General features: G+C 46.5%; 5 protein-coding genes across 9 annotated transcripts; 2 read left to right on the top strand and 3 right to left on the bottom strand.

The window, feature by feature from the left end:
* Window positions 1-17: 17 nt before the first annotated feature.
* Window positions 18-17,555, bottom strand: LOC122615259 (probable beta-hexosaminidase fdl). Its single transcript, XM_043790231.1, has 6 exons — window positions 17,032-17,555; window positions 3,117-3,299; window positions 2,526-3,034; window positions 1,728-2,463; window positions 1,345-1,663; window positions 18-1,279 (listed from the first exon to the last, which is right to left on the bottom strand). Exons 2-6 carry the CDS (start codon window positions 3,278-3,280, stop codon window positions 1,025-1,027), a joined length of 1,983 nt encoding a protein of 660 aa, XP_043646166.1. The 5' UTR covers window positions 3,281-3,299; window positions 17,032-17,555; the 3' UTR covers window positions 18-1,024.
* Window positions 7,935-14,266, top strand: LOC122615260. Its single transcript, XM_043790232.1, has 3 exons — window positions 7,935-8,802; window positions 10,811-10,961; window positions 12,484-14,266. Exons 1-3 carry the CDS (start codon window positions 8,405-8,407, stop codon window positions 13,597-13,599), a joined length of 1,665 nt encoding a protein of 554 aa, XP_043646167.1. The 5' UTR covers window positions 7,935-8,404; the 3' UTR covers window positions 13,600-14,266.
* Window positions 17,556-18,391: 836 nt separating the features above from the next.
* LOC122613048 (homeobox protein Mohawk) lies at window positions 18,392-21,939 on the bottom strand. 5 transcript variants are annotated; one of them, XM_043787017.1, is made up of 9 exons: window positions 21,512-21,939; window positions 20,823-20,954; window positions 20,223-20,758; window positions 20,015-20,163; window positions 19,540-19,923; window positions 19,349-19,450; window positions 19,165-19,289; window positions 18,928-19,101; window positions 18,392-18,872 (listed from the first exon to the last, which is right to left on the bottom strand). In XM_043787017.1, exons 2-9 carry the CDS (start codon window positions 20,935-20,937, stop codon window positions 18,754-18,756), a joined length of 1,704 nt encoding a protein of 567 aa, XP_043642952.1. In that variant the 5' UTR covers window positions 20,938-20,954; window positions 21,512-21,939; the 3' UTR covers window positions 18,392-18,753. The 5 variants fall into 5 exon arrangements, with proteins under 5 accessions (XP_043642952.1, XP_043642951.1, XP_043642953.1 ...); XM_043787016.1 differs by lacking the exon at window positions 21,512-21,939 and adding an exon at window positions 21,044-21,143; XM_043787018.1 differs by lacking the exon at window positions 21,512-21,939 and adding an exon at window positions 21,044-21,143 and having other exon boundaries at window positions 20,223-20,752.
* Window positions 21,940-22,126: 187 nt separating this feature from the next.
* On the top strand, window positions 22,127-24,132 carry LOC122614024. The gene has a single exon (XM_043788478.1). The coding sequence runs from the start codon at window positions 22,185-22,187 to the stop codon at window positions 23,997-23,999; it is 1,815 nt and encodes a 604-aa protein (XP_043644413.1). The 5' UTR covers window positions 22,127-22,184; the 3' UTR covers window positions 24,000-24,132.
* On the bottom strand, window positions 23,997-25,666 carry LOC122614025. Its single transcript, XM_043788479.1, has 3 exons — window positions 24,571-25,666; window positions 24,378-24,511; window positions 23,997-24,326 (listed from the first exon to the last, which is right to left on the bottom strand). Exons 1-3 carry the CDS (start codon window positions 25,545-25,547, stop codon window positions 24,142-24,144), a joined length of 1,296 nt encoding a protein of 431 aa, XP_043644414.1. The 5' UTR covers window positions 25,548-25,666; the 3' UTR covers window positions 23,997-24,141.
* Between the last annotated feature and the right edge of the window lie 162 nt (window positions 25,667-25,828).

Genomic DNA, 25,828 nt, shown 5'->3' with positions numbered 1-25,828 from the left:
TAAAATTAGGAACCTGCTTAGACTGGACTTTTAGTTTATTTTCAAGAGTTACTTGGAGTTACAGCAGAAATCGTTAAACTAATGTTGGTTCAGAATTCAGGATTTCGTTTTGTTGATATTTTCTTTGAAAATCTTAAGTACGAAAACAAATTGCTTAAGGATCCTATCAATCATTCCAAATGTAGAAATATTAAACGAAACAAACTGTGAATACCCCAACAATTGTTCCCCCATTTAGGTGTACATTCTAAATTAGCTACTAATTTACTAGTCAAGTGTCAGTTATGTGCCAATGCGTGCAAAAATGTTTCATAACGATTAAATATTAAGTTTATTTCTAAGTTTTACTCTTTTAGCAGTTTTCCATTTTTTCTGATTCTTAAGGTCACATTGTTATATCACTGAAAATGTAATTAAACGTATTTTTTAACTTAAGGCAACGGGAAATTAAAAGAAAACTAAACGAACATCAAATTAAAAGAAGAGGAAAAGATCATTGGATGTCACTCTAAACTAAATAATTCATATTCTGCGAATAAAGCTTTTAAAAATATCAAAATATTTGTTATTCCTTAATCGTGATTTATCGTCTAAAGCTACTTGTTAATATATAAATGTATCGTAAGCCTATGTCTGTGTCTGTGAATTGATGCGTATGAAATCTACAACTATATCTATGAACTCTAGTGTCCAACGTCACCTGCATGTCAACCTCAACTTGATTCCCTACTAGGTCATTTCCAATCGTTCTCTATTTCAACTGCAATGTCTGTGTGCGCTATATTCCGAGATGGATTGTACTAGTAATGGGTGTGGTTTTATGTTTGTTCTATGAAAACGAAATTCGATTCGTGGTTTATGCCAGAAACCATTTCAAACAGTCGCCTGCTTCTTTGCAAAACGAAGCCAAGGTATTCGTATAAAATAACAATTAGACTATCAACTAACTAACGCACATTTTGGGAGGGATCACGGGATTGGGTTTGTAGGAGATTACTTTTACTTTTACTGCTTAGAGGTAATATCAAATGCATTCGCCGGGATTCTGGGCACAGTATTTTGGAAACAGCGCTTCAGCCCGGATGCCCAGTTCGACGAGGCGATTTCGAAACAGTGAGATTCTACGGAATACATCTGGCGGCACTATGTCCATATCGTGATCATCGCTAGGATCGGTCCACAAGCGCTCCGCCAGAGCGGCTGTTCGAGGCCACAGCCGGTTGTCCAGCTGATTTTCATCCACCTGCTCGGTCCACATGCACACTTCGCCACCCAGCACCTAATCAAAGATACATGTTATTAGCATACTTGGAGCATAAGATATTTCACTGAGATGCAGCTTACCTGCTTCCTCCGCTTCTTGTCCAATCGCATGCGCTCCCACGGCCTGTGCTTGTAGACATTCTGCCAAGTGCGGTACGGAGCACAGGCGGCATCCCCAGTGGCCCGCCAGCTGCCGAAGCCGCAGTCCAGATACCAGGCGTCCACGTGCGAGAAGATTACGTTGTAGCCGTTGTCCAGCAAGTCGTAGTTCTCCTGCCAAGTGCTCCCGCCCCATACCTGAACGGTGAACTGACTGTTTGGAAGACACTTGGTGTTGGTCAGGGCGCTCGACCAGACAGCCACGTGCTTGGGCGCTACTCCATTGTTAGCCAGTTTTAGTCTGCGGGACGAGATATGACATTATTTGGGATTTCTTATACGGAAAGGAGATATTTGCTACGCACCTGGCCATAGCCTGGAGCATGAAATCGCACCACAACCCGCGAAGATCTGTATCGTTGAAGTATTGCGCCCAGCAATCCAGGTTCACCTCGTCACCGCCCAGGTGGAAGAGGTCCGTGGGGCCTGTGTGTTGCAACAACTCCTCGTAGAGGCGCTGCAGAATGAGGTAGGTATGGTTATTCTTGGGATTCAGCTGACCGCACGGCGGTTCGCCGCAGTAGAAGCTCCATGGCTGCTGGTTAATGCACATGGCCAGCTCGCCCATTCCGCGCTTGGGTCCCCAATCCCAGCCGTTGCCCGCATGGGCAGGCGCATCGATCTCGGGTATGACTTGAACGCCATAGATCTTGGCGAACTCGGCCACCTCGCGAACATCTTGCTCCGTGTACGTCTCGCTCTCCGAGTACGCTCCATGCTCGGCCAGCTCTGGATAGTAGCGCGAAATGTAAGGGAAACTCTGGGCGTCAGTGAGGTGCCAGTGGAAGCGGTTCATCTTGGCCAGGCCCATGCCCACAATCGTACGCTTGATGGACTCTACAGAGAAGAAGTGGCGTGAGGTGTCCAGCATGAGGCCTCGATACCGGAACTTGGGGGCATCCTTCACCTTGCTATTGGCGTACGTGTGCAACAGGTGATCTTCGTCGTCAAACCATATGAGTTGCTGCAGCGTAGACAGTCCATGCCGGGCTCCGAAGTAAGAGTTTGCGGTTATCTCCACCTGCAGGCGGCGTCCTTCGGCTGCACAAGAGTAGGGAAATCAAGTTATAATTGTTCTATTATAGTTTTATCAGAATACTCACTTAGGGAGCTAAGCTGGTAGGTCTCATCGTTGTCCAGGCTAAAGTTAAGGTCTCCGGACTTGACCACGCTGATCTTGACCTGTATGCTAGTTAGATCCCCAGGCTTCTTCACACCGAAGGTGGCTCCAAAGAGCGTAGCAGCTGGCTCCACATCTGCATGGTGGCGTGACTTCGAAGAGGATTCGCTTACCGTCGGCTCTGATGAACTACCCACGTAGTCCAGCCGCTGGATTTGCCTCAGATCCTTGAGGAACCAGTCAAAAGCCAGTTGGAGCTGCTTGCGTACCTCGCGATGCGACGTCTCCACGTGCAGCTGCACATCCTCCACGGAGAAGCTGTGCGTCTGGGAGCTGAGCAGGAATTTTTGGGTGGGGTGCGGCCAAATGTTAATGTCACCGCACGTCATCGAGCAGCTGATGAACGAGACCCTCTTGGCGGATTTGCCATGGTGGCCCACCCGCATGCATCGGTCATTCTCGCACTTGTACGTCCAGGACTTCTCGACGGGTCTGCAAGAACGAAGAACGAAGAGTGATTAGTGGGAGTCTTCAGTAGGATGATTATTCAAGCTGATTGGCATGTGGCACTCACATGGGAAAGCCACTGGCATCGTGATGGCTGTGGGGGCGTTCCAGCGCCTCGTTGTAAGCCTGGGCCTTGGTGGCTCCTTGGTTCCAGTAGAGCACCGTCAGGATGAATATGGCGCCGCTGAGCAGCACCAACAGAGCTCGGCGCAGCGATACAGCCAAGGACATCTTATAGAGATAGCGTAGGCTGGAAAATAGATGACAATATATAAGCTCTCCGAATTGTATAGAAAATATTAATTAAATTTCAAATTTTGTTAGCCTGAATACCCCCAAATGGAACTCAACTCCCTTGTTCAACATCTAACCCAGTTTTTGCCTTTGTGTCCCACCCACCAGTTGACATAATCTGGCTTTTGGCCGCCTGCCCGCCGGCAGCTGGTTTAAGGAAGTTTAAGGAACTGAGGCAGTTAAGCAATAATGCACAATAGCAGGTCGTGTCGCAAGACAATGGGCCACCACATCGACACCCCTAACCGCCACACCCCCAAAAGCGTTCCGCCCACCCGGTCATGGGGAAAAGGACACATCGAACTTTAATCAATGCTCGCAACTTGGGCTTGACGAGCGTAAAATCAAAGGAAACCCGAGGAGTCGGGCTCTGCCACATGCCATTTAGTGGCAATTGTTTATCCGCGGCGACCGCGATGTCCTCACGCTAATACCAACGCACACATGGCACATCCATATCCACATCCACCTTCGTCGCAGGCAGGAATTGGGAATTGGGTCTCCAGTGGCGCCTGGCTGGCAGCATAATGAAAAATCGAAGACAGTGCCATGTAAAAACATTAGGGACCACGACATCGTAGCTCCCTTTCTTCCACGCCTTTCGTATCCCATAGTTTATTGAAAATTGTAAACTTGTAATTTTGTTGAGTTCAAAAGTATTGCCCACTTTATTGGGACATTGAACACATTTGGTAGGAATTAAGCGCCAAATGCTGGTATTCCGCTTTTAAATTGAGAAGGGTAATAACTATCACTTAATGTTTTGTTGGAAAAACAACTTATATAGTATATTATACTAATTCAGCAAATATTATCCCAATATCTTATGAAAATAATGCTTAATGTTAAAAGGGCAACAGAACTTGTGTTACAGTATTTACTTTACGTATTCCCTTTATACGACGTGTTCAACTCGGGAAGGGAAACCTTCGTGTCAACCCTTAACACCATATTTTTGGATTCCCCCACCCATATCTACTTTACAAAGTAACCTATAATTTAAGGTTCTATGCTTCCTCATCGATTTCAAATCAGATTACTTAACAAATGAGTGGGGGATCCCTAAAACCAAATTTGATTTCTTATATTTTTAGGGGTGTTCCCTTTAAACTTTGCATAGACGAAGGCGAGACCTTGCCACAAATGGAGCACGGTACCTGGTGCCGGGTATCGTGACGCTTCCCTCGTGATGGGTGATTTCGGTGGGTGGTTGGTGCTGGGTGGTGGGCAGTGGGTGGTACACACCTGTAATGCAGTGGCAAAATCAGCAAAGGACCTGCAACCTTTGCGTGCGACTGGAACAATCGAAGCTGGCATGGGTGAGACCTTAAAATTTTCATTACGCTTCATGTGAAAATATGAAATACTTTCGCAGGTCATGCAACATGGGTGACATCGAGACCCTCTACCAGTTGCCACTGGCAACGCGATGGGGGTGGAAGGTGGGTAGCTGGCAGCTTGGCAGCTGGTGCTCCAATGCAATGGACGTGCTCTTAGTGGTGACCTGGTCCCATCATTACCTGGATGGTCGTGCATAATAAATCAACAGGCATGCATAATTAATGCTGCCAATGCTCGGTAAAAAGGCAAGGAGTGCAAAAAGGAGCAAAGGATGGCTTGAATGTGACAGCCTCATTAGTTGCCACACAGCACATACAGGTGAATGTCAAAAATATTTGTGGAAAAGTGTAGCATACATTGCTGCGTTTTTGTTGCCTGCGCTCGACAAGCAACAAAGATAGTCTGCTAGCTCTAATTCCACTTCTTTTTACTTATTTATTGTACGTCTATTTATTGTACGTCTAAAATGACAAATACCTAGCAAAAATGTTATGAGCAACAACAAACCAATTTTCAAGGTGGGAAAAACTGTATGGATTGTTTTCAATGATTAAGATTATTAATAAGTGTTAAGTTGTATTACAGAAATGTTTTTACATTGTTAAACTCAGGAGGAAAGGTTGAGTAGATATAAAGTTATGTATCAGTTACATTTATTTCCCTCCAATTGCTTTCCATTTAAAGTTTCCCTCTGGAAATCAACATTTTGATGCTTTCAGATTTTGATAGTTGTAGCAGTAGACTTCCGTGGCTTACCCGTAACGCGTGCGCAGAGCGGCGTTCGAAAGTGACCAGAAGCGCCCGAAACTATCCATCATCAGAAGGCCCACCAGTGGGTGGGCGCCACCTCATGTCCCCCTGCCGGGTGCCCGGTGCTCCGTGCCCCTGGAACACTATCCCCGCTAGCTCCGCACCAGCTGGCCAGCTAGGCAGCTAGCTCTAATGAGTCACGTTGCCAGCTGCCAACTGTTGAGGGGCGGCGTGACACACAAAAGGGCGACTGTCGCCTCCTCGCGCTGCTCCTCTCCTGCTGCCAACTGGGTGGCCGACTGGCTGGCTGGCTATGTAGCTGGTTGTCCTGAATTGACAAATTTCCTTTCACACAAATCTAAAATTATGCCACAGATGAAAAACTAAAATGGTGGCAACTTTTGTGCGGCGTTCACGGCCGTCGTGAAAACCAAACGGCAAGGGAAAAACAACAGAAATACGTGCTCTTGAGCGCGCACGACACTCGACACTCGGCGCTGGCAACAACTACGGCCCAACTATGGCTAAAAGCCGCCGACGGAGCGCGGATTTCAAGACGCTCGAAAGCCGACGACGCCGTCAACAAACAGTTGGCACGGCCAAAAACACACTCGCAGCGCAGGGAAGAGGGCTGGGTGCACTGCGAGAAAGCAGCGGCCATTCAAAGGAATTTTCTATGCGAAATTAAAATCAGCATATTAAACTGGCCCAAAATGAATGTTTTCATTGTGTATGACTATGTACTAACTAATTTGATTATTATATTCATTTAATATTATTTAAAACATCATCATTATTTGCTATAGACATTCATTTATGCAAATAAAATATGGTAAACCAACTATTCACTAAACTTTTGTTAATTGTGTTGGCCAACGCTTTCCTGAGCTGTGGTAATATTTTTCTCAGTGCACAGTAGAGAACATGGAACTAAAAGAGCGGGCGGCCAAAATGGCGTGCAACTATTTACATATGTTCTTGAATCCGACGGGCGACAGTGCCTGCGATTGTATGCACCTGGCATGGGTGTACCTATATCTACACCTACACCTATTCCTATACCTATACCTATAGTTATAGTAAAGCAGGACCTATCCACACTGCCGCCCCAAATATTGGGCACTCCCGGCCATTTGAATGTTTGCACGAGGCGAGTGCGTCATAAATTAAAAGTAAATTTGCCGAAATAATTCGTGCATTTCAATTAGTTGCTAATGGCGGGCAATTATGATGTTGATTGCATTCGTTTGCCTGAAAATGCGGCCGATATGCAAATGTTATACATCTCATTGGCATTTATGCGGAAATTGGTTCAACATTTTTAACAATATTGTGGCGAATATTTTGGGAAGCTATTTGCATTCGCTGAGATGTTTAATAAATGGGCCACAACAACAATGGTTCTGGTTGAATTTGGTTTTTAACGATTTATTATGCTAAGTGAATTTCATGGGTTTACCTTTATTTTGTAGATATTTAGTAGAAATTTTACGTTTCAGGAAGTAAGCTCTTTATAATTGAGCTTCAATTTAATTTATCATTTTAATGATAATTATTCCTAAATGAATTCATTCTCGTTTATCCACCATTTCCTTTCTTAAAAGTTCACACAGATGCAAACATTTAACACTATTGAGCAACATAAGTGGAGTGCATTTTCGCCGCATCACGCATACGCAGCGTGTGCCGCCCAGCAGCATGTTGCATGCTCAATATGCGCGGCATGGACTGTTGCTTCTGAGTCGCATTATTATTTATGGCCGCATGCCGTGAAAAATGTCAGTTGGCGACAAGTGTTGTTCAAATGGCATGCACGGTTGCCACAACAACAGCAGCAACAGCGGCAACATCGCAACAGCAGCAATAATGACAACCCATACGGGCATACAAAAGCATTTGGCGCTCAATTTGACGAGAAACGTGTAGAAACAGAAGGGGAACTTGGGGCCGAATGAGCGGGATACAAAGGGAAGTCCAATACAAATAGCACTGCCTGTCCTTTGTCGTCGACATATCCTTTTTCCACCCACCACTGAACTGGCGTACCACCCCAAACCCGAAAAGCCAGAGAGGGAAAGCCACAGAAAAATGGGCAACGCAACTTGTAACAGGCGAGCAGCAGCAGCAGCAGCAGCAACAGCAGTGAGCAGCAGAACACAGAGACCAGTAACCTCAGCCATCAGCAGCTAAAGAGCCGAAGTGCTGTGAGTCCAAGCCGAAGTGTGGCCCATTCGGTTGTCAGGGCAACTTCGTCGGGTTCACAACAAAAGGATAAGCCAAGCCAAAGTCCTCGGGACAGGACGACCATTCAGGCAGCCAGCCAGTAAACTAGTCAGCAAGTCAAGCCGGAGCTCAGTTGCAGCAGCGCAACGCATTTGCCCAGACGCACAACTCGCGGTTCGCGGCCAAAACTAAGAGTTACGGAAATAGACTTGGCCATCGATCGTTCTACCAGCTACACTCGGAAAAAATGCGGAAAAACATGCTATCTTGGCTTAAAGTTAAAATACATAGAGTTATGCAAACAGTGTGTGTATAAAAAAGTGCAAACTAGTAAGATATCTATCTAAGATCTTCTATCAAGAAAATATTAAAAAATATATACTAAGCCCTACTAAATTCTTAAATAAAATAACAAACAAATGAAAATCCAAAGAAACTTGTATCAAAAAGTATTCAACTTGGTTTTCGTGTAGTGCCTGTGTTAGTTTTAGCCCAAAGTTTCTGCTTGACTCGGTGTTGCTGTCGTGCTAAAGTCGCCGTTGCCTTCGGCTCGTCGCTTGCGAGGGCTAGTTGCCAGGAGGCAGTCGCCGTTCGTCCTTGCTGCGGTCTAGAGCCCAGGCCTTCGCTGCTAGCCAGGCTAGATGCACCTCCTTTTGGGGCTGAAGTGTGCGTGCTAATGGCCATGTAATGAGTGCGCCGCGCTAATCGTTATGCAATCACAGTGGCTCGATTCCCACTCGCAGTGAAATGTCTCTCAAGCGTTATGCAACTCTGCTGGCCTTCGGTCAAAGTCAGAATCAAAATCAGAACCATAATCAGAATCAGAATCAGAATCACACTATCCGGGCCACAACAATATCGGTGGCTTCCACAACGGAACCACCATCGCCGTCTTCATCATCATCGTCGTCAGCGTTTGGAAGTTTCGTCAGCGAGGAGGAGCAGCTGCAGTCCCAGGAGCATGTCTCATCCTCATCCTCGATTGTCACACACACCACCTACTACACCGGCGGATTGGGGCAATATCACCAGCAGCGCGGTGGCTCCGGATCCGTCATCTCGGGCGTGGGTGGCGGCGGAGGACCTAGTGGACCCCAGACATATGCAAATGTTGTCAACGGCAATGTGAATCTGCTGCTCGGCGGGTAAGTCCGCCTGCCAGTTGGAACTGACTGACTGCTGGCAAGTTCAAGAGATGGGCCAAGTCACCTTTTGGCCCGCTGGGAAATGCGAAAGAGTGGCTGGAAGTTCTGGCAAATAGCTGAGCACTCCCCTCAGTCATTTGGCAATTAATTAATTAGAGTTGCCAAGAAAGTTCGCCCAAAACAATTGGCTTCGCAAACTAACAAGAGCCGAATTGCTCAAGTATTTACATTTTAAACAAGCTCTTTTCCAACCGTCAATTTAGCAGGGATTTAGAGGGGATATCGCAATCAGTTCATATATATAATTCACATGAAATGCGGTTATCATTGTAGCTTTTAGTTTAGTACCACAAGTGAGTTTGCAGTTTAATAATTGGAGCAGCATCTCGTAGATTCGAGTGAAATGCTTGCAGCAAGTGCCGCTTTTGTAGCAACATTCAAGAAGCATACTACAAGATACTCCCATAGATCATAGTGATTTATGGCACGGAGCTGCGAATTAATAAGCATCAACAGCCAGAGAAGAAGATGTCGGGCATCCGCTTTTCCGCGCTGAAAATCATAATTATAATTGTGCCGGGGCACTTTTTACTTTCGGTTTTCCCTCGTCGAAACCCTAGCATCCAACTTGCTTGTTAATAAAACCTACTTTCGTGTGCAACACGAGCTATTCCATTTTTTCCATCTATTCCATTTTTTCGGAGTAACCGCAGAGCAACAAAGAGGTTTTGTCAACACGGTTTTATGGGGTTTCTTAGTGTCTGCAAACATCACGCGCGGCCCACACAAGCCGAAAACTTTATTTTAACTACTTTTTTATCGATTGTCTTGGGCAGTTCATTGAAAATAGCTCGAATAAAAAACTGGAGGGGGGGAAATCGCTGTTGTCTCTTTTCCTCGGAAAAGCTGGGCCCAAAAAAAAGGGGCCCTAATGAACTGTTGACATGCGAGAAATTGCGTGAACCGGGAAAAGTGAACAGCCAAAAAAAAAAGGAAACGCAGAGAGAGGAAAATCGAAGGAGGGACGAGGGGCAGTGGAGGACACTGGACAGACAAGTGGAACACAATGTTGCATTCTAAAGTGGATTAAGTGACGTCATGGAAATGCCTGGAGCTACGAAATCGACACGACACGACACGGAACGAAACCATTTCCGACTAAATAAACCAGTGGGTTTCAATAAACCGACATAAATTGGCCGACAGCGCTAAAAGAAAAATTTGATAACTGGCAATCCAGTTGATAGTGGGGTCATTTCGGATTTATTGACGAATTAAGGAATGGCTGTGGCTACACCTTTTCGAATTTACCGATACCATATGCCATAGGGCATATCTTAAGCAAGTTTAAGGGATATTGTGTTTGTTTAACAAACGAAATCACTTGACATAATCTGCCTAATCTGTGCAACTTAACGACTGACAATTAAAATTTGATATATCTATTAGAAGTGCGGTAGAAACCCAATATTACCTCATTAGACAAAAGGCAGAATGTGGAATATTGGGCTAACACACACATAAGTTCCAAGTACATTGAAGATTGTGTGTGTGGCAGCCTATTTAACTCGAGATAATTGGCAATATGCCCTACATTTCATACTTGCGAACATTGTTTGGCTGGAAGATGAATTGGGAGCCAAATAAATAGCCACAACTGCATTATCTAATTAAAACCGAAAGTCAAGGAAAGCAATTTCCGCTAACACGATGTATTGAAGTCAACATTTTGGGGCCAATTTATGCTGTCAATATGCAGGCAAAGCGCACCCAAATAAATAAACATACAAGCACTGGCAATTTGTATGGCAAAATTTATAAATACCGAATGCGCATTAATACGTTATTATCACACTGGCCGTTTATCGAAGGGCCGCAATCAATTTCGTGTCGCCAGCCAAGGCAAATATGAATGTACGACCAATGTTCGCTGGAATAACATTGCATTCACATTCGCAGTCTCATTCACATTCACATTGACATCCCCGTTCGATTTAATTTGTTGCAGAGCAATGCTTTCCCTGGTGACGACCATATTGTGTGTGGTCTGCTATTGTTGCCATCGGAACATCAAAAAGCGAACGGAGGCCGCCTACAGGCAGCAGCAGCACCAGTGGCTCGAGGGCGATCCCAACATGGAAATCTACAGCGTGGAGCAGGTGAGTTGGAGCTAATGTATCCTCAATTCCCATGCATCGGTGGTCCACGGTGCCCGGGGTTTTAGGCTAGAGCTTTGTTGTCCACCAGCCGTAGTTACAAACAGATGTCAACGGCATTCCAAATGGATAGTTAGGCCACAATGGAAACGGACATCTCTGCTTGTTCAGAGGAAACCAGAATTTTATTAATCAAATCTACTAAAGGCAGTGGCAGTATGTACTACTTTCCCCTTGTTCGTGGTACAAAAAAATAACTTTAGGAAATAAACATTTGAATACGGGAGTTAGACACACAAAAACACACTCTAAATGTGTGTGAAAAGTGGGAGAAAACCCTTAAACAAGTTCAAGGCTTATATTAACCAAATTCAAAGCACGCTAAATACCCAATGAAAAGCCATTTATCAGTGATTGGCTTGTCAATTTCCTATAGTCGATATGAATGCAAAACCCCTAAATTCAAATCGTTTGAATGCTAAAAATCAATTAGCGACTATTAAGTTTAAGTGCTGGCTGAAAAGTGTGCAAACAAATATGGCATTAAGCAAACTACACAACAAACTTTCCACGCAAACCATTTAGTTTTCGATTTGAGCTTCAATCAATTCAACCTAGTTTCCCAATTAGTGGCTGAAATCACAATGGAAATAATAATATCCACCAGTCTGATGTTTTAGCCACTCGGGCGCAAAAACAACCCACAATCCGCCCGCAATTGTCCTTTTTCAAGTGTAAGCCCACATTTCGTGGCGACAGTTTGCAAGTAAGTTGGAAAAGAAGTTTGGGGGCGAGGATGGAGCAGCAGGACTGTAATGGATATTTATGCGCCGCATTTAACAGGTGCCACATCCGAGGGAAAGTGGGTTCAGTTGACCAAAGGGGCGCGACAATTGCGGTTGGCCATACTCTCGATATAGCCAGCGCAAGTGGCCCAGAAGTCGCACTCACTTGGCCCTGCTCTTTATTAGGTTACGAGCCGCCTCCCACAATCCACCCACAAACCACACACCAACATCCCACCAACCCCATAGGCCATCATTCAGTTCATTGTTGTTTGTTGGCCCGCTGGGAAAGGGAGGGAAAGGGCGGGAAAGGGGGGAAAGTGGCGGCAAAAAGGCTCCACGTAAATCAACGTTAGCCTGGCCAGGCACAGATGTCAACTGTGGACAGAAGAAGGCGGGTTTCTAGCTCGCGAAATGGGTGTGGAAGTGGGAATGGGATTGCAGATTGCGCGGCAGAGACAAATAAATTTATGATGTGTGCAATTTAAACTTTTTATTTGATCGCGTAAATTTTACTTGTCCGCCGCGTCTCCATTAAGAAAGTTATTTACAAAGCGGCCAAGCGGAGATCGGCAATTAGTCACGACCTTGAGGGTTATAGACCAGTTGCTGCATCTCAGGGCAGACCTTGATAGTTCCACTTGTTTCCATTGTTTTTTGAACACCAAACCCTACATTCCATGCAACCTTCTTGTTTATCCTCCTGCTAATCGTGTTTAATTCTTCGTTCTATCCTTCAGTGCTACGAGACATCCGGCCTGTTCCTGGGCGACTCCACCGATGGCCTGTCCGCCGTGCCCGCCCTGCACCACGAACCACCGCCCTCGTACGACGCAGTGGTGCTGCACGAACAGCAGCTCCACCAGCAGCAGCTGGAGCAGCAGCAGCAGCAACAACTGCAGCTGCAACTGCAGCAACAGCAGCAGCTGCTGATGCAACGCGTCTCGCCGCCGCCCGGATACCGATCCTCATTGGACATCAGCGGACACCAGCCGGGAACGAGCTTCGTTCGCGGCACACCGGATGGCAGTGTGGATGTGGTGGCCAGTGGCAGTGTTGCCGCACCAGGCGGATCCGGAGGCCTGCTGGTCAACAAGCAGTTGCAACTGGCCCTAAATGCCCAATCCTGCTGCTCGCTGCAGCGGGCCGAGGTGGAGAGCATGTGGAATGCCGCTGCGGCGGCGGTGGCTGCACGGAGCGGAAATTGCCTGGAAATGGAGACGCTGCAGGTGCGTAAGCCGGCGCAGAACATCAGATTGAACACCTTCGGGCGGCGGTATCTGCAGCAGAGCCATCAGCACAGTGGAAACCACTACCGGCGTGGCTGTCCGCTGTGCGGCAAGTTCCGCTATGAAGGCGAGGTTGATGATGAACCACTGACCGCTCTGTCCGTGGAGAGCGGTCTGAATATAGGTGGGCGGCGGGAGGAGGTGCCGTCTATCTGCCCCTGCCCCAGCGACATCGACATCGACAACGGCAATGGAAACCACATTTCTGGGGACGATCTGCAGGATGAGGCCAATGGCAATTTTCTGGCACCCAATATCGATGAGCTACCTCAAAATGATGTCGTGCTCTTTCCCATAACCGCTGAAAATGATGAAAATGACAACGCAGCAACATCGGACACACCATCAACATCCGACACACCAGCCACATCCCACAGCCACTCGGAGGAGGTTGAACTGGCCACGGGTCAGCAGGAGCAGCAGCAGCAGCAGCAGCAGGAAGAGCAGGACTTGGACAACATCAACGAGAACGGCATCATCAGCCTGGACATGAGCAAAATCATCGATGGATCGGGCCTGCCCACATACGAGGGTGCCATCAAACTGGAGTCCAGTGGTTATGTGTGAGCCTAACGAGGAGTTCGCATTAGTTGTACGGCTGCAAACCAAAACCGAAACCACAATCGTGCTTTAACTATGCTTAAGACGGGTTGAGATTGGTGAATTCATGTTTGATTACTGAGGAATCCAAGGCAAATTCAGTTCTTAAGCTATATCAGTGGTACTCAACCACCCAAGAAGATGGCAAAGATCTTTCTTCGGTAAACTAAGAATAGCACACTTGAAGTAAGCGTTTTTGAGTTGATGAAAATATCACGCTCTTAGTAAAGAGAAATAACATTTTAAGCAAAACGGATAACAATAATTTTAACGTTTAAATGTCTAGAGCTAAGCCAGTGCATATCCCTGTAAATGTTCGTGTCGATACTCGTATCAATAAAATCAAAAGTTGTAATTGAACGCAACAAGCGGTTTAATAAGCAACCTCAATCCGCAACCTTCGCCTCATTACACACGAACAGTTTTTAGTTTAGAATGCTCTGCTGGGCGCAATCCGATTGATTTTGTATTAAAAACGGGGGCGGGAAACGCACGAGATGATAAAGAACGAAACCAGAGCAAGGAATGGCATGCAAACAACTCGCCAAAGACAACGGCTAACAAGCGGCAAGAAAACAGAAACACCACCCACTCGGCACTCACCCCATTTTCCCATCCCTTTTCCATTTTCCACCTCCACTGTTCCACCACAGACAAGGGGGTTACGTCTCCGTCTTTTCGCCTGGATCATTCGCATTAGGAGAGCGGGGGAAATTCAGGGCAGAAAAGTGTCACCAGGTCGGCTACGTAATTCCCTAACTTAAGCATTTAGCATTTTTGAGAGCCAAAAGTTCGCAGAATGTCAAGTATGCGCAAATATCACGCGACAAGCATCGGCAAATATGAAGCATACGCACAGTTCGCCCACGTGAAAAACTTCCTTCCCCTGCAACAGCTCAAAATATCAAGCATACATTGGGTGTATCAACCCAATCAGCCTCACAACGCATCAAGTATACGCACTGTTCGCCCGCTTAGAATCGAAACTGGAAGTGAAACTGAAGCACGGCAAGGGTATGTGAGAAAATAAATCGTTTTCAATTGTGGATTATGTTCTCGTGTGTGGTCAAGCGATGGCAAACGAAACAGGGGGCGCAGAACCCTTGTTTTGCCGCAGCTACCTTTTCTTTTGCCCTCGTGCCACATTGCAATGGAAATGGTAACAAGAAACTTGTTCACTTGGCTCCCATCATTGTGCACAATTTCATTTGACAGCCGTCGCAGGGGTAACAAGTTCTCGGCGTTTATGCAACCTTGAATTGCTCAAGTGGGTGGTTGGATAATGTGGCGAACGTAATTATGCATGTGAGTTACACTTGAGATCACATTTAAGCCAACGCAACCCCAATCAAAGGTTACCAAACGTGGTTTGTTTTGCATTGAACAAATGCTAGTTTAAGTCCACTGGCCTTTTTTATTTGGGCGTTTAACAATGAGAATGATTTCGTTTAACACTCGTACCGTCGTGTCAGCAGCATTTGAATTGAATTTTTTCACGTTAGCACCGGCAATAAATAGAAATAACTTAATTTTGGTTTATTTATGGCCATGCCAGCGCGATTTCTGGGCCACGTATTAACACAATTTCGATGATCCGGCCAAGAGGAGCGCGCTTTGTTGGTAATTGCAAACAACTGAAAGCGATGCGTCTGCCGCTGACGGCGGCACAACAAGTCGCAGCCGCTTTTGCTGCTGCTGCTGCTGCCGCTGCCGCCGTCGATTGGCAACCGCAGCTGATGTGGAATGGAGGGGGGAATATGGGTGGGGGAAATGGGAGGGCGGAAAATGGGTGGGAAAATGATAGAAAAGAGAGCACCAGACGCCAGCTAATGTGCATGTGTGGAGGCCAAAAACAAAATAGAGCAAACGAGAGCTGAACATGAAACTGAACCCAGCTGAACTCGTGCTTGGAATGGTAGGAACTGGGCGGGATTGGCCGGGATTGGGCGCAACTGGGGGCTTTCGAGGTGGCATCGCAAACTGCGCAGTACCGCTTGACCCTTTCCATCGCAGTCCGTCGCCCCCCCCTTCAACCCGTTCGATTTATTAATAACACCAGAGCAGGCACACAAGAGGGTGAACCAAATGGGCGAATGGCGAATGGCAAATTTCTGGCTTGATGGCGTGGATTGCGAGGTGTGGGCACAAGCACTCTGCCAACAGCCTCTCGTATGTATAATTGCTGCAAATTGCCGCTTAAAAACTTGTGTTCCTGCCGGGGCATCGGGCCAAACTACTCGAGCCACTTACGTCGATGTCAGCGTCATCATCATGGGAGTGCCAGGCACGTGCTTAAAAATAGACTCCATTGGGTCACTAAATATAAACCATTTGGCATTCGATATGACCCGAAAATTCAGATCGCAGAGGGGACCAAATCATAAGTGCTCTTGAAGTGATGTTGGTTTAAAACGAGTGCATAATATAGCACATATTCCTAATTAAATAATAAAACGAGGGTACTAGTGCTCAAAACATATTTATCATATCTGGATTCCTTGGGCAGCACTTTATGTTAGATAAAAATGGAATGGTTTCTTTATGTTTACAGATATAAATTGTTTCAAGCTGCAATATCTTAATGTGTTCATGTGTTATCAAATTTATGAACCATTCGTGCTTATCGCTTCTTGCCAAGCAAGAAGCCACCGATCGTTTTTATTTATCGCGCTTCCGCTGACCCGATCGGCAGCTGAAATTCTCGTGGGGCCATTACAATATGTGATATTAATATGTACACAGTATCTCAAATGCGACAAGACTACGGCAGCCAAAATTGAGCAACTCATGAGGCAATGGGGCCAAGCCACAAAGGAGAGAGGCGATCCGAAAGTAAAAGTGCAAATAGCGAATAGCCAAAAAACATTGCAGTACACGTACTAACAAAGTATCAGTGGCGTAAGCTGGGTTTATTGGCAGAAGGGGTGCGTTTTAGGGAAAAGTATCTTATATCTTAGGATATGTGATTGAGTGAACTTTAAACTGAATACAACTCTTGAAGTATTGCGAACCAGCAAACTTTCTTTTAGGTAAACTATTTAATATCATGTTGTCGGATTATCATGTGAAATGTGTACATATATGCCAATTAAAAGCTCTACCAAGCCTTTAATACAGCAGAAATGAATAAGAGATGTATTTCAATCCGTAAATAGATTATATATGCAGCAAAAATGAGTTTAAAAAGCATTCTTATCAAATTGTGCGGAAACGGCAAACTCTGAACGGGCTCCTGAAACTTTTGAAGGGGCAAGCCAGGCCAACACTACGTTTGGGGTCTTGAGCCCCTCCCAAATCCACTGCGTAAGCCTCTGCCCGAGCACACGCACACACACATGCACGCAGATACTGCGGACAAATGTACACACAGACATGTCATCCATGTACTTATAGACTTACCCACACTGCGTACGGAAATGCTCTTTGCATGTCCTTATTTCCTCCGTCGCCAGGACAACTGAGCTCGGTCCGAATGGGGTCGTGGACGGGGTCGGGGTGCGGGGTAGCTAGCTGCGATTCTAGGGTGTTGCTGGTGCGGTTCAGATAAGCGTGCAACTGGCAGGTGCGCCCACGAATGGCTGGCTGCCTGTGTGGCGTGTATGTCCTATTGCTTTTTGCGACTCTGTGCGGCGACTGGCGTTACATTTTTGACTCGAGAAGCGACTTATTTGTGCTGCAATGTAATTTACACAAAGTGCCCACGACTACAGGAGCAGTGGGTGCGAGCGAGACGGCGAACAACGGGTGCGGAAATTCGGTCAGCACTTGAACGAACTTGCATGGCATACAATATATTTTGGGTATGGGCACGGTCTGCCGCTGGACAGTAGTTAAACAATTGCACGGCCCGCTTTTGCCATTGGCGTCGTTAGATTTCGTGCTGGGCAAACATTTATTGCAAAAAAACAACAAAAAACAAAATCGGCAACTGACCGTGTAAGGATTGCGTTGAAATACCGTCACAACCATTCCCTTTGTTAAAAATACCGAAGACGTGTCAGTATCTAAAAGAAATAAGTACGCTAGAAAATACCATTGCAAAGTATGACGTCACATAAAGGTTAATTTAAATTCGAATTCAATATTTAATAACGAAATCAGTTATTTTTGTAACAAAACATTTGTTTTTATTTTTTGAGACTTTCTAGATCAAAATTATGCATTTTAATGTTGTTATCGATCTACTAATAAATAAATTTATTTATGCAACAAACTTTGATTTACATTTAAGTACATAATTTTTTGAAATCTTTTTCGATGTCCATTTAGTAGTATGAGCACCAGGGACAACCACAAATAGCGCATTCATCCTTGCCACCGTAAAGAGGGCTGCCTAATTCAGCGATCATCATCTAAAAGTAAATCTATTACTGTTGCTTTTTCGCAGGTAGTCACTTACCATTGGTATTATATAGAGCTGGATTTCAAGAGTCACACTATTTAACCAAAAACTGCTTGCTTTTATACGCAAACTACGAAGACCATGTTAAAAAAACTAGCCGATAATTAAACGCAAATTTATTACTGTAATGTTAATGTAGTTGCGAAGCGAACTAGTAGATTATTCAGTTGAAAACACCAAAGTAATGAAAGTGAAACGAAATAACTTAATCAAATCAAATGTATACCAATATATTTACAATATTAATGGGTTCTATCATTTACCACTAAGGCTCTCATTTTTATGTATGTACATAATTATTGGATACCTAAGAATACAATGCCTCGTAATCAGCCCATTAGATAAAATACACCAACATTTGTATGGCAAAGTGTATTGCAAATGCGTGGGTTTTTGGTTTATTCAAGTATCAGTTGTATACATAATCGTGTTTAGTTTGAAAGAGTCAGGTCCAAAACTAAGCCGATTTGTTCGCGAATTGACTTGGTGTCGATATGGGTATTTGACTGGGCGATTGCATTGCTAATTGATCTATAGATTTGTACATTATGTTAGTAACCTACTCAATTAACGCAGTAACAGGGGTTAGAGCCAAATTTTAGGCTGCTCTTGAATTAAATTACTTAAATATATATGTATATATATATATATATATACACGCCTCGGCACATCGGAAAGTCGGGATCTGTTGCGTGTTTTTTTTTTTTTGGTTTAGGGCTCTAGTCTCCCATGTAAACAAAATCGTCGTCCTGGACGTCATCGTTTTGGCGCACAGCCATGGCAGTTTCCACTAGATAATAGAGACACTTGTACTTGTCACGCTCATCTGGACTGGTGCCTATAGCGAGATTATTAAAGATTACTCAATCAGAAAGGAGAATATAATATGTTACCCTGGGATATTGCCGATAATTGATTCTGGCCAGTTTCTGCTTCGGCACTGGGGAACACCTCGTCTGCCTGCAGATTGTCGCCGATGTCCTGTTGATTGGAACTGGTTGGTTCGATAGCCTGCAGTTCTGAGGCCTGTATCAACTCGTTATTGAAGTCGGTCAACTGTTGGTTCACTGTAAGAGTAAAATTGCTGGAAATTTACAACGGAAAGAGCTCTAAGTCTGCAAACAACTTACCGTCACGCTTGGCAGTCTGCTGATTGGGATTCCAGAAGGCGGTGTTCTGAGCAGATTCCTTAGAGCCAGAGGTACTTGGATTATTGCCAGCCGAAGTGCTTACTTCCTCAGTACCAAATACAGTTCTGGAATTGCAACAATAAATTACAATATTTTCTCAGTGCATCTCCAGTACATTACTCACTTCATCACGCTCTGCCAATCGTCGGAGGTCTCGAAGCGTACTTCCTCCTCGCTGTTCTGCTCACAGGACTCGTATCCCTGTCCACTCTCTTCGCCCTCGGACCTGGGGATAAAAATAAATTCTTAGCACCACCAGTAGCCGTTGAGAAAGGGGTAAGGCTATAGATCAGTCAGCGGGTGCAGAAATTGTACCTAGGAGCCACCACGAATCCGCCGAACGCATCTTGATAGCAGTACATGATTTCTTGCTTATTCCCAGTCTTTTGCTTTGCTTGCTTGGTTTTCTCTCCGGGCGTCTTTGCGGTAGCCTGCCGCTTTCTTACGCGCTTCGGAGGACTTGGTTTTTCTTCGTCATCGAACTCTGGCGGCAGCTGGCCAAAAAGGCTGTATGGCAGTATGGATGTGGCTGAATTGGAGTTGGAATTCGAACCACCAGCACCACCGGAGCCAGACGAACCCCCAATGGCGGCAGCCTTGCGCATCTGATAGTTTTGAATTTTATCGATCATGGTTGCTTGAAGCGAGGAGTGAAGACTTTGAAAGCCCATCGGGTTGTTTGCAATGGCCTGCTGCCAACTTGGAAGAGGAAAAGGAGTATCGGGGTAGGTGGGAAAGGAGATAGAAGTGACTACGACTAAGAAGCCAGGTCAGAAAGACCGTTAGGTACCTGTAGATGACGCTGTCCTCGTACTCTGGCTCCATCTTCACCATTTGTCCGTTGGGGCCCTGCACATACTGCTCAAAGTTGGTCAGCACATTGGCGATGCCCTCGTGTATCTCACCGGCGCCGTCCACCTCCTCTGTGGCGCCAACGACCTGGAGACAAGCAAGTTGATTACTTCAGGAGTAAAATCATTGCGCAGAAGACAACACACCACTTCGGAAGCGGGGCTTCCATGTGCGGGATTCGGCCCAGTCAAGTTTAGGCCCAATGCACTAGAGCCCGAACAGTTGGGGCTAACCTTTTTGCCACGTCGCGATATGGTGAAGTGCAAGGGATCGTTGCCCTCGCGCCTGATCATCTCGGGTAGAATACGGCGACGGGCATTGATGAACCAGTTACACACTTGAAGCACCGTCAGATTGGCCTCCTGGGACAGGGTGAACTTCTCCGCATCGCTCGGATAGGCGTTATAGCGGTGCTCATACAGCCAGCGCTTCAAAATCTTTACAGAGTGCTTGGGCAGATTTCCGCGACGTTTGCGCAGCGACCCATTGATGTCGATGTGGTGATCAGTGTCCACCATCATGTCATGGTAGTTTTGCACCTGGCTGGCGCCCTGCTCGGTGGTCAGATCCTCCTCCACGATGCCATCGGCGGACAAGGAGTCCATCACAGCCATGGAATCTTCGGCGTGAAGAGAATCCTGGTCCAAGCTCGAGTCCGAGTGGAAACGGTCACGTCCTGCAGCTGACATGTACAGACAGGAACGGCATGAATAGATCGGAACTCGGCCAGGATTTAGGAAACTCACCCTCGCTCTCCAGCAGGCTCGCCTGGACATGAGCCTCGTGCATCATGTCCTGGATATTCTGCCGTACATGGCGATCCAGGACCATATTTACCTCTTCTTGCTCCGGCGAGATCATTGCAGCTCGGGCTTAAGCTTCAGAAAACAGAAAATTCATTAAAACACGACCAGAAACTAAATGCAAATTATTGAAAGACAACAAAAAAACAGAAAACATCAATTACAATTTTTGAAAACCAGAAAAAATTTCACTTTTTAGCTTCTTTAGGGGCTGAAAACTTTAGGTGTTGTCACCACAGACTTTGAGATTTAACTAACTTTTCTCGAGGGCAGGCAAGTCCTGCAGACACCAAAGTCATGGCCAACTAGGGCTCAAAAACGAATTTCAAATTCGATTTTTTGAAAACGTTCTCTTTTATCGGTTGTATTGTATAGTTTTTTGATCGCAGCATTTTTCAGATATCACGCATGAAGGTAACGTATTAAAGTAAAGCATTAAGAAAGGGATAATTTAAAAATTTTTAAAAATAAAATTAAGTTGGGGCCAACCATCGATAACTATCGCACAGATATCGCAACCGCACACGAGAGACCATGACATATAACATGTCAAATTGACACTTTAGCCAAAATATTTTGACAAATTCACTGCGCGCCCAAATAACGGGCGTCTTACGCTCCCGGGGATTCACCTGCGATGTTCGAATATGTGCCACTATCATTTGATTGCACAAAACACTGGATTTTCCAGTGTTATAACCCGGGACTACCCTTCGGCAAACCGTGGTGACGGGGCAGTCCTCAGAAACGTAGGATCGCGGCCATTACAACGGACTCTTTTCGCGGACTATGATAACTAAGTGGACCCGTGGGGAAAAACAATTTTCGCACGGTTTTCCAAATGTTATATTCCTTTTTCTTCCTGCGTGCCAAACAACAACAAATTAGTGGCGAAAAAAATCCGATAACCGCCCAGGTGCGATAAGTCAGGGATGGGACTCCATTGGGGAGCTAGTTCAGTTGGCAGCCGCAGTTGAAATTTAAACATTGGCGCGAAGAATAAATCTTACAAATTTGTTTGCATTCTGCTTCAAAACTTTTAAACATACATTTTTGTCACACGACAAAACTCATCTTGTTGCCCGGATATTCAATTTATTTTTTAAGTTAAAAGTATTATTTAATAAATATATGCAATGTACAAACGTTTTTCAAAATAAAACAAATAAATGTTCAACATTTGAAGTAAATATAAATTTGTACATTTTTCGATAACAATACATATTCTCGATATGTGGAGATGTTATTGTCCAAACCTATCGGCGACCTAAAAGGTTTGTTTTGTTGCAAGTTTATAAACAAACAATGGAATGCGTTCTGGACGAGGAGCTGCTGGCCAATATAAAATGTAGTGACCAGGAAGAAGAAGACGAGGATGGTGAAAAGATGGCGGTGGAGGAGCAGTTGCCCCCGGCCGATTCCACAGCCCAAAGTGCATCCTTCAACGGAGATGATTCCGATCCGCTACAGGACACAGCCTGCAATTTTCCCTGGATTTTCGAGGACGGCGATGTGCTGATGAACGAGGACCAACTGGCTGACATGGTGCTGAAGAAGGAGGATGCCGCCCGGCCAGCTGCCCCAAAGCGAGGACGTGGTCGTCCACCTAATAATACCGGAAACTACACATCCCCATGTGGGCAGCTATGGAGCGTATCCCGGAACCCGGATGCTTCTGGGGATGATCTTCCACTTTTGGGTCAACAGGCTTGTGGCAAGGGACCAGCACGAACCGTTTCCAATGCGGTGGAAGCCTGGATGCTGCTTTTCGATGATGAAATGCTGCGATCTCTACTGCGCCATGTCAACGAACAGATGCGGAAGCGAAGAACTTCCACAGGTGTCCAGAGACCCCTAGACGTTGTCGAGCTGCGGGCATTCTTGGGACTAAGCTACCTCTGTGGAGTGTTCCGAAATGCCCGCTACCATGGACCATTGGATGAGCTGTGGACTCTCGAGCTAGGCAATGCCATATTCCGAGCATCCATGTCACTCGCTCGTTTTGAAAGCATTTCCGAGTGTCTGGCGGGGAATTGTGGCTGGTCCGAGGGCCAAAAGCTGTGGCAGCGACTTATAATCAACTGCAGATCCTACTACGGTTGCAGTAGTTGGTTGGCCGTGGATGAGACATTCTGCTCGGTGGCCAAGTCACGGATGACCCTCTGCTGTGATGCCAGGACGCTGTACATGACCAATGCTGTGGTGAGCAGAAACCAGAGATGTCCGGACAAGGATGTAGAGCAACTGATCTGCGATTTCAAGACCACGGGGAGAAATGTGACGTTGGGATCACGGTATCTAAACTTGACACAGTGCGAACAGTTGGCGCAGCGGCAAATAAGCTCGTTGGGTAAACTGGAGGTCACTTCGCCACATTGGCCGCGACAGTGGCCCACAGAATCACACTTGTTTAGTGGCAGCTCAAAGCTCATTCCGCTCGATGGCGAAGCGGTGTACTGCTGCGGTCTTAGCTCCCAAGTGGACGCTGTCCAGGCATATGAGCAAACCACAGAGGCCTGTCAGCAGTTTCACGAACTCTCTCAGCGCTTCAGCACAGCCCATGCCACGCCTGCATCCTTGAGAAAGCAGATCAATCCTTTTATGCAACTACTTCACTTTGTGCTTAATGCGGCTGCCGTAAATGCATGGATCCTGTTACGACTTTCGCCCAAGGGAGATGCCGCTATGGAGCAGCGCGACTTCCAAAGGCAGTTGGGACTCTTCCTCACTCAGCAGAGATTACAGCGACGTCTTCAGCGAAGATCAACAAGCACTTCGCTCGTCATGCGGCTGCAGATTTGCGAGATCCTCGGCCAATCCAGTCAGCGGCTTCTTAGTGAGGCGACCGGCGAGGCAAAACTAACTCACAGCGTAGGCGTGCTAACACCCGACAAGATGAGCCTGCCTGTGGGCATTAACTTGGCTAGTCGGTACGGGGAAAAGCACCGCAGGTGCAAGCCGTGCGCTCGAAACAAGCGTGGCACCAAATCCCGGACGCGGTGCCAACAGTGCTTGCAACATCGGTGCGGCAATCACCTGATATCGCGGTGCTACGAATGCGTAGGCATTTTGCCCGGCCAACTGCCCGAAGGCAACATGATGGATGAAGGGGCCACCTGAGCATGAATATTAAATAACATTTATTGAAGAGACGCTACATTCCTTGTGGGGGCCTAAATGGGGATGCTTGCAATATTGCTCAATGGTGCAAACACTTGTGCTAAAACTACGATGACAACGGCTTAACGTTCGAAACTGGGGACTAGAACTTGTACTGGAAGGACTTGGGTGCCTTGTACTTGCTGGCCATTCCCGAAGACTCCACAGGATCGCTCTGGTCGAGGAACAGACTGAGGAACTGTTCGTTCTGCAGTTCATTTAGCGGCATCTCTAGTTCACTGCAGGATTTCACAATCTCAGCGCAGGCTCGCAGATCCTTGCGCATATCTAAAACGAAATGGGAGTTATACAATGTTCGCTGGGGATGCAGAGACTCACATTGATAGTTGAAGAGCAGGCTGAGGCAGCTGGAGCAAGCCGAACGCTGCTGGTGCTGCAAAAACGCCTCGATTAGTCGATGCACAGCATCCACATTGTTGCGAGCGAGGAATGAAGAGCACAAAGAGCTGGCTCTGAAAGGAAGATTACATTGTGTTTAAAACGTGAGTTTAAATTTATTCAACCGCCTTACCTCCTCTCCACCAGCTCTTGCAACTCCTTGTAGTGCTCAAACAATTCCGTCGCAGACTTTTGATCGCAAAACCAATCGCTAGCGAAGCATTGCTTCCACACGCAGGCCACCACAAAGATGTCCTTGTGCTCGCGGTGAATGGCACGCGCTACCTCCAGTAGCGAAACTAGAACCGCCTCACTCTTCTGGGCCAGAGTCTCCTCGGAAATGGTACGGAAAGCGGTGCGCGCCATCCGCCTACCCTCCTCCGAAGTCATGCTTACGCCGTAGCCGCGGTGAAGAGTCATCAGGGCCACGTCGGCGTTACCATTGTTCCACAGGGCGATGGCCCGGAAGGGGGCCAGATCCGCGTAGGTCTGTGAGAAGGGATGTTCCAGCTGCCGACAGGTCTCCGCCAGTGCCTCCAACTGCTGAAGCTTGCGCTGCGCACTCAGATACTTCAAACAGGACACGAACACCTCGTTGGAGGGCAACAGGTTGCAGCGAATGCACTGGCGGATCAGGTAGAGAAAGTCCAGCTTGTTCTTGATCTCCAACGTGGCCATCAGCAGGTTGTCCAGCTGAGCCTGCGACAAGGACCTGATATCCAGTCCCAGTTGTGGGGAGCGCAGAGCCTTAAGATCACTCATCATGCCCTTGGACATGAGCCCCACGTTCTGGCTAAAGCTGGTGGAAGTACTACCAGCCTTTGGCTGCATTCCCACATTGCAATTGGCATCCGCCTCCAGGGTTCCGGACGATGGTCTCTTGATCAGGCTGTCGCGCAGCTCCTCCCACTTCTGGGTCTTCCTGGTCACCAGGTCGTTGGTGAAGCAGTCCATGGGGTCGAGCTGTGTGGACTTCCTCCGTTGCCGCTGCGTTCCAGGCCACAAAAAGGCGGAGATGTAGTTCTGGAAACGCTGCAGACCCTTGGGTGATCCGGGTGCTCCGGCCACCGTGGTGGTGCCGCTGCTGGTCAATCGCGTGAGCATGGCCATGACTTGGGGGTCACCTCCGCGTCCTCCGCTGCTCTAGACACGGCTCCTTTGCTTCACTTTCGTGTCGGATTGTATAAGTTGTGTATATTTTTTGTTTTCAACAGTGTTACCGTCGCTGATCCGCGTGAAAATGCCATCGAGGAATACCATTACTATAGGTCCTAGCATGGTGTTACAGAAATAAGCTCGATTGCTCTGTTTTACATATGATTGAGGATGGAAAGCTAGAAGTAACTACAAACTTACTTTTAAGTAAAGGCTAGAAAAAATGTTAATTTAAA

This window comes from Drosophila teissieri, chromosome 2R, assembly GCF_016746235.2.
Source record: "Drosophila teissieri strain GT53w chromosome 2R, Prin_Dtei_1.1, whole genome shotgun sequence".
Lineage (NCBI taxonomy): Eukaryota > Metazoa > Arthropoda > Insecta > Diptera > Drosophilidae > Drosophila > Drosophila teissieri.
The sequence above is the reverse complement of the archived record's forward strand: the minus strand, read 5'-3'. Positions and strand labels throughout refer to the sequence as shown.

What these genes read in the sequence shown, in the direction of transcription:
- LOC122615260 (XM_043790232.1), top strand. Translation starts at nt 8,405, where the DNA reads ATGTCTCTCAAGCGTTATGCAACTCTGCTGGCCTTCGGTCAAAGTCAG. An exon ending in GTGAATCTGCTGCTCGGCGG is followed by an intron (nt 8,803 to 10,810) that starts GTAAGTCCGCCT and finishes AATTTGTTGCAG; the next exon opens with AGCAATGCTTTCCCTGGTGA. An exon ending in AAATCTACAGCGTGGAGCAG is followed by an intron (nt 10,962 to 12,483) that starts GTGAGTTGGAGC and finishes TCTATCCTTCAG; the next exon opens with TGCTACGAGACATCCGGCCT.
- LOC122614025 (XM_043788479.1), bottom strand. Translation starts at nt 25,547, where the DNA reads ATGGCCATGCTCACGCGATTGACCAGCAGCGGCACCACCACGGTGGCC. An exon ending in CAAGAGCTGGTGGAGAGGAG is followed by an intron (nt 24,512 to 24,570) that starts GTAAGGCGGTTG and finishes TCTTCCTTTCAG; the next exon opens with AGCCAGCTCTTTGTGCTCTT. An exon ending in CCTGCTCTTCAACTATCAAT is followed by an intron (nt 24,327 to 24,377) that starts GTGAGTCTCTGC and finishes ATTTCGTTTTAG; the next exon opens with ATATGCGCAAGGATCTGCGA.
- LOC122615259 (XM_043790231.1), bottom strand. Translation starts at nt 3,280, where the DNA reads ATGTCCTTGGCTGTATCGCTGCGCCGAGCTCTGTTGGTGCTGCTCAGC. An exon ending in GATGCCAGTGGCTTTCCCAT is followed by an intron (nt 3,035 to 3,116) that starts GTGAGTGCCACA and finishes TCGTTCTTGCAG; the next exon opens with ACCCGTCGAGAAGTCCTGGA. An exon ending in ACAAGAAGCGGAGGAAGCAG is followed by an intron (nt 1,280 to 1,344) that starts GTAAGCTGCATC and finishes ATCTTTGATTAG; the next exon opens with GTGCTGGGTGGCGAAGTGTG.
- LOC122614024 (XM_043788478.1), top strand. Translation starts at nt 22,185, where the DNA reads ATGGAATGCGTTCTGGACGAGGAGCTGCTGGCCAATATAAAATGTAGT.
- LOC122613048 (XM_043787017.1), bottom strand. Translation starts at nt 20,937, where the DNA reads ATGATCTCGCCGGAGCAAGAAGAGGTAAATATGGTCCTGGATCGCCAT. An exon ending in GAGGACAGCGTCATCTACAG is followed by an intron (nt 19,924 to 20,014) that starts GTACCTAACGGT and finishes TCCTCTTCCAAG; the next exon opens with TTGGCAGCAGGCCATTGCAA. An exon ending in ATTATCGGCAATATCCCAGG is followed by an intron (nt 18,873 to 18,927) that starts GTAACATATTAT and finishes ATCTCGCTATAG; the next exon opens with GCACCAGTCCAGATGAGCGT.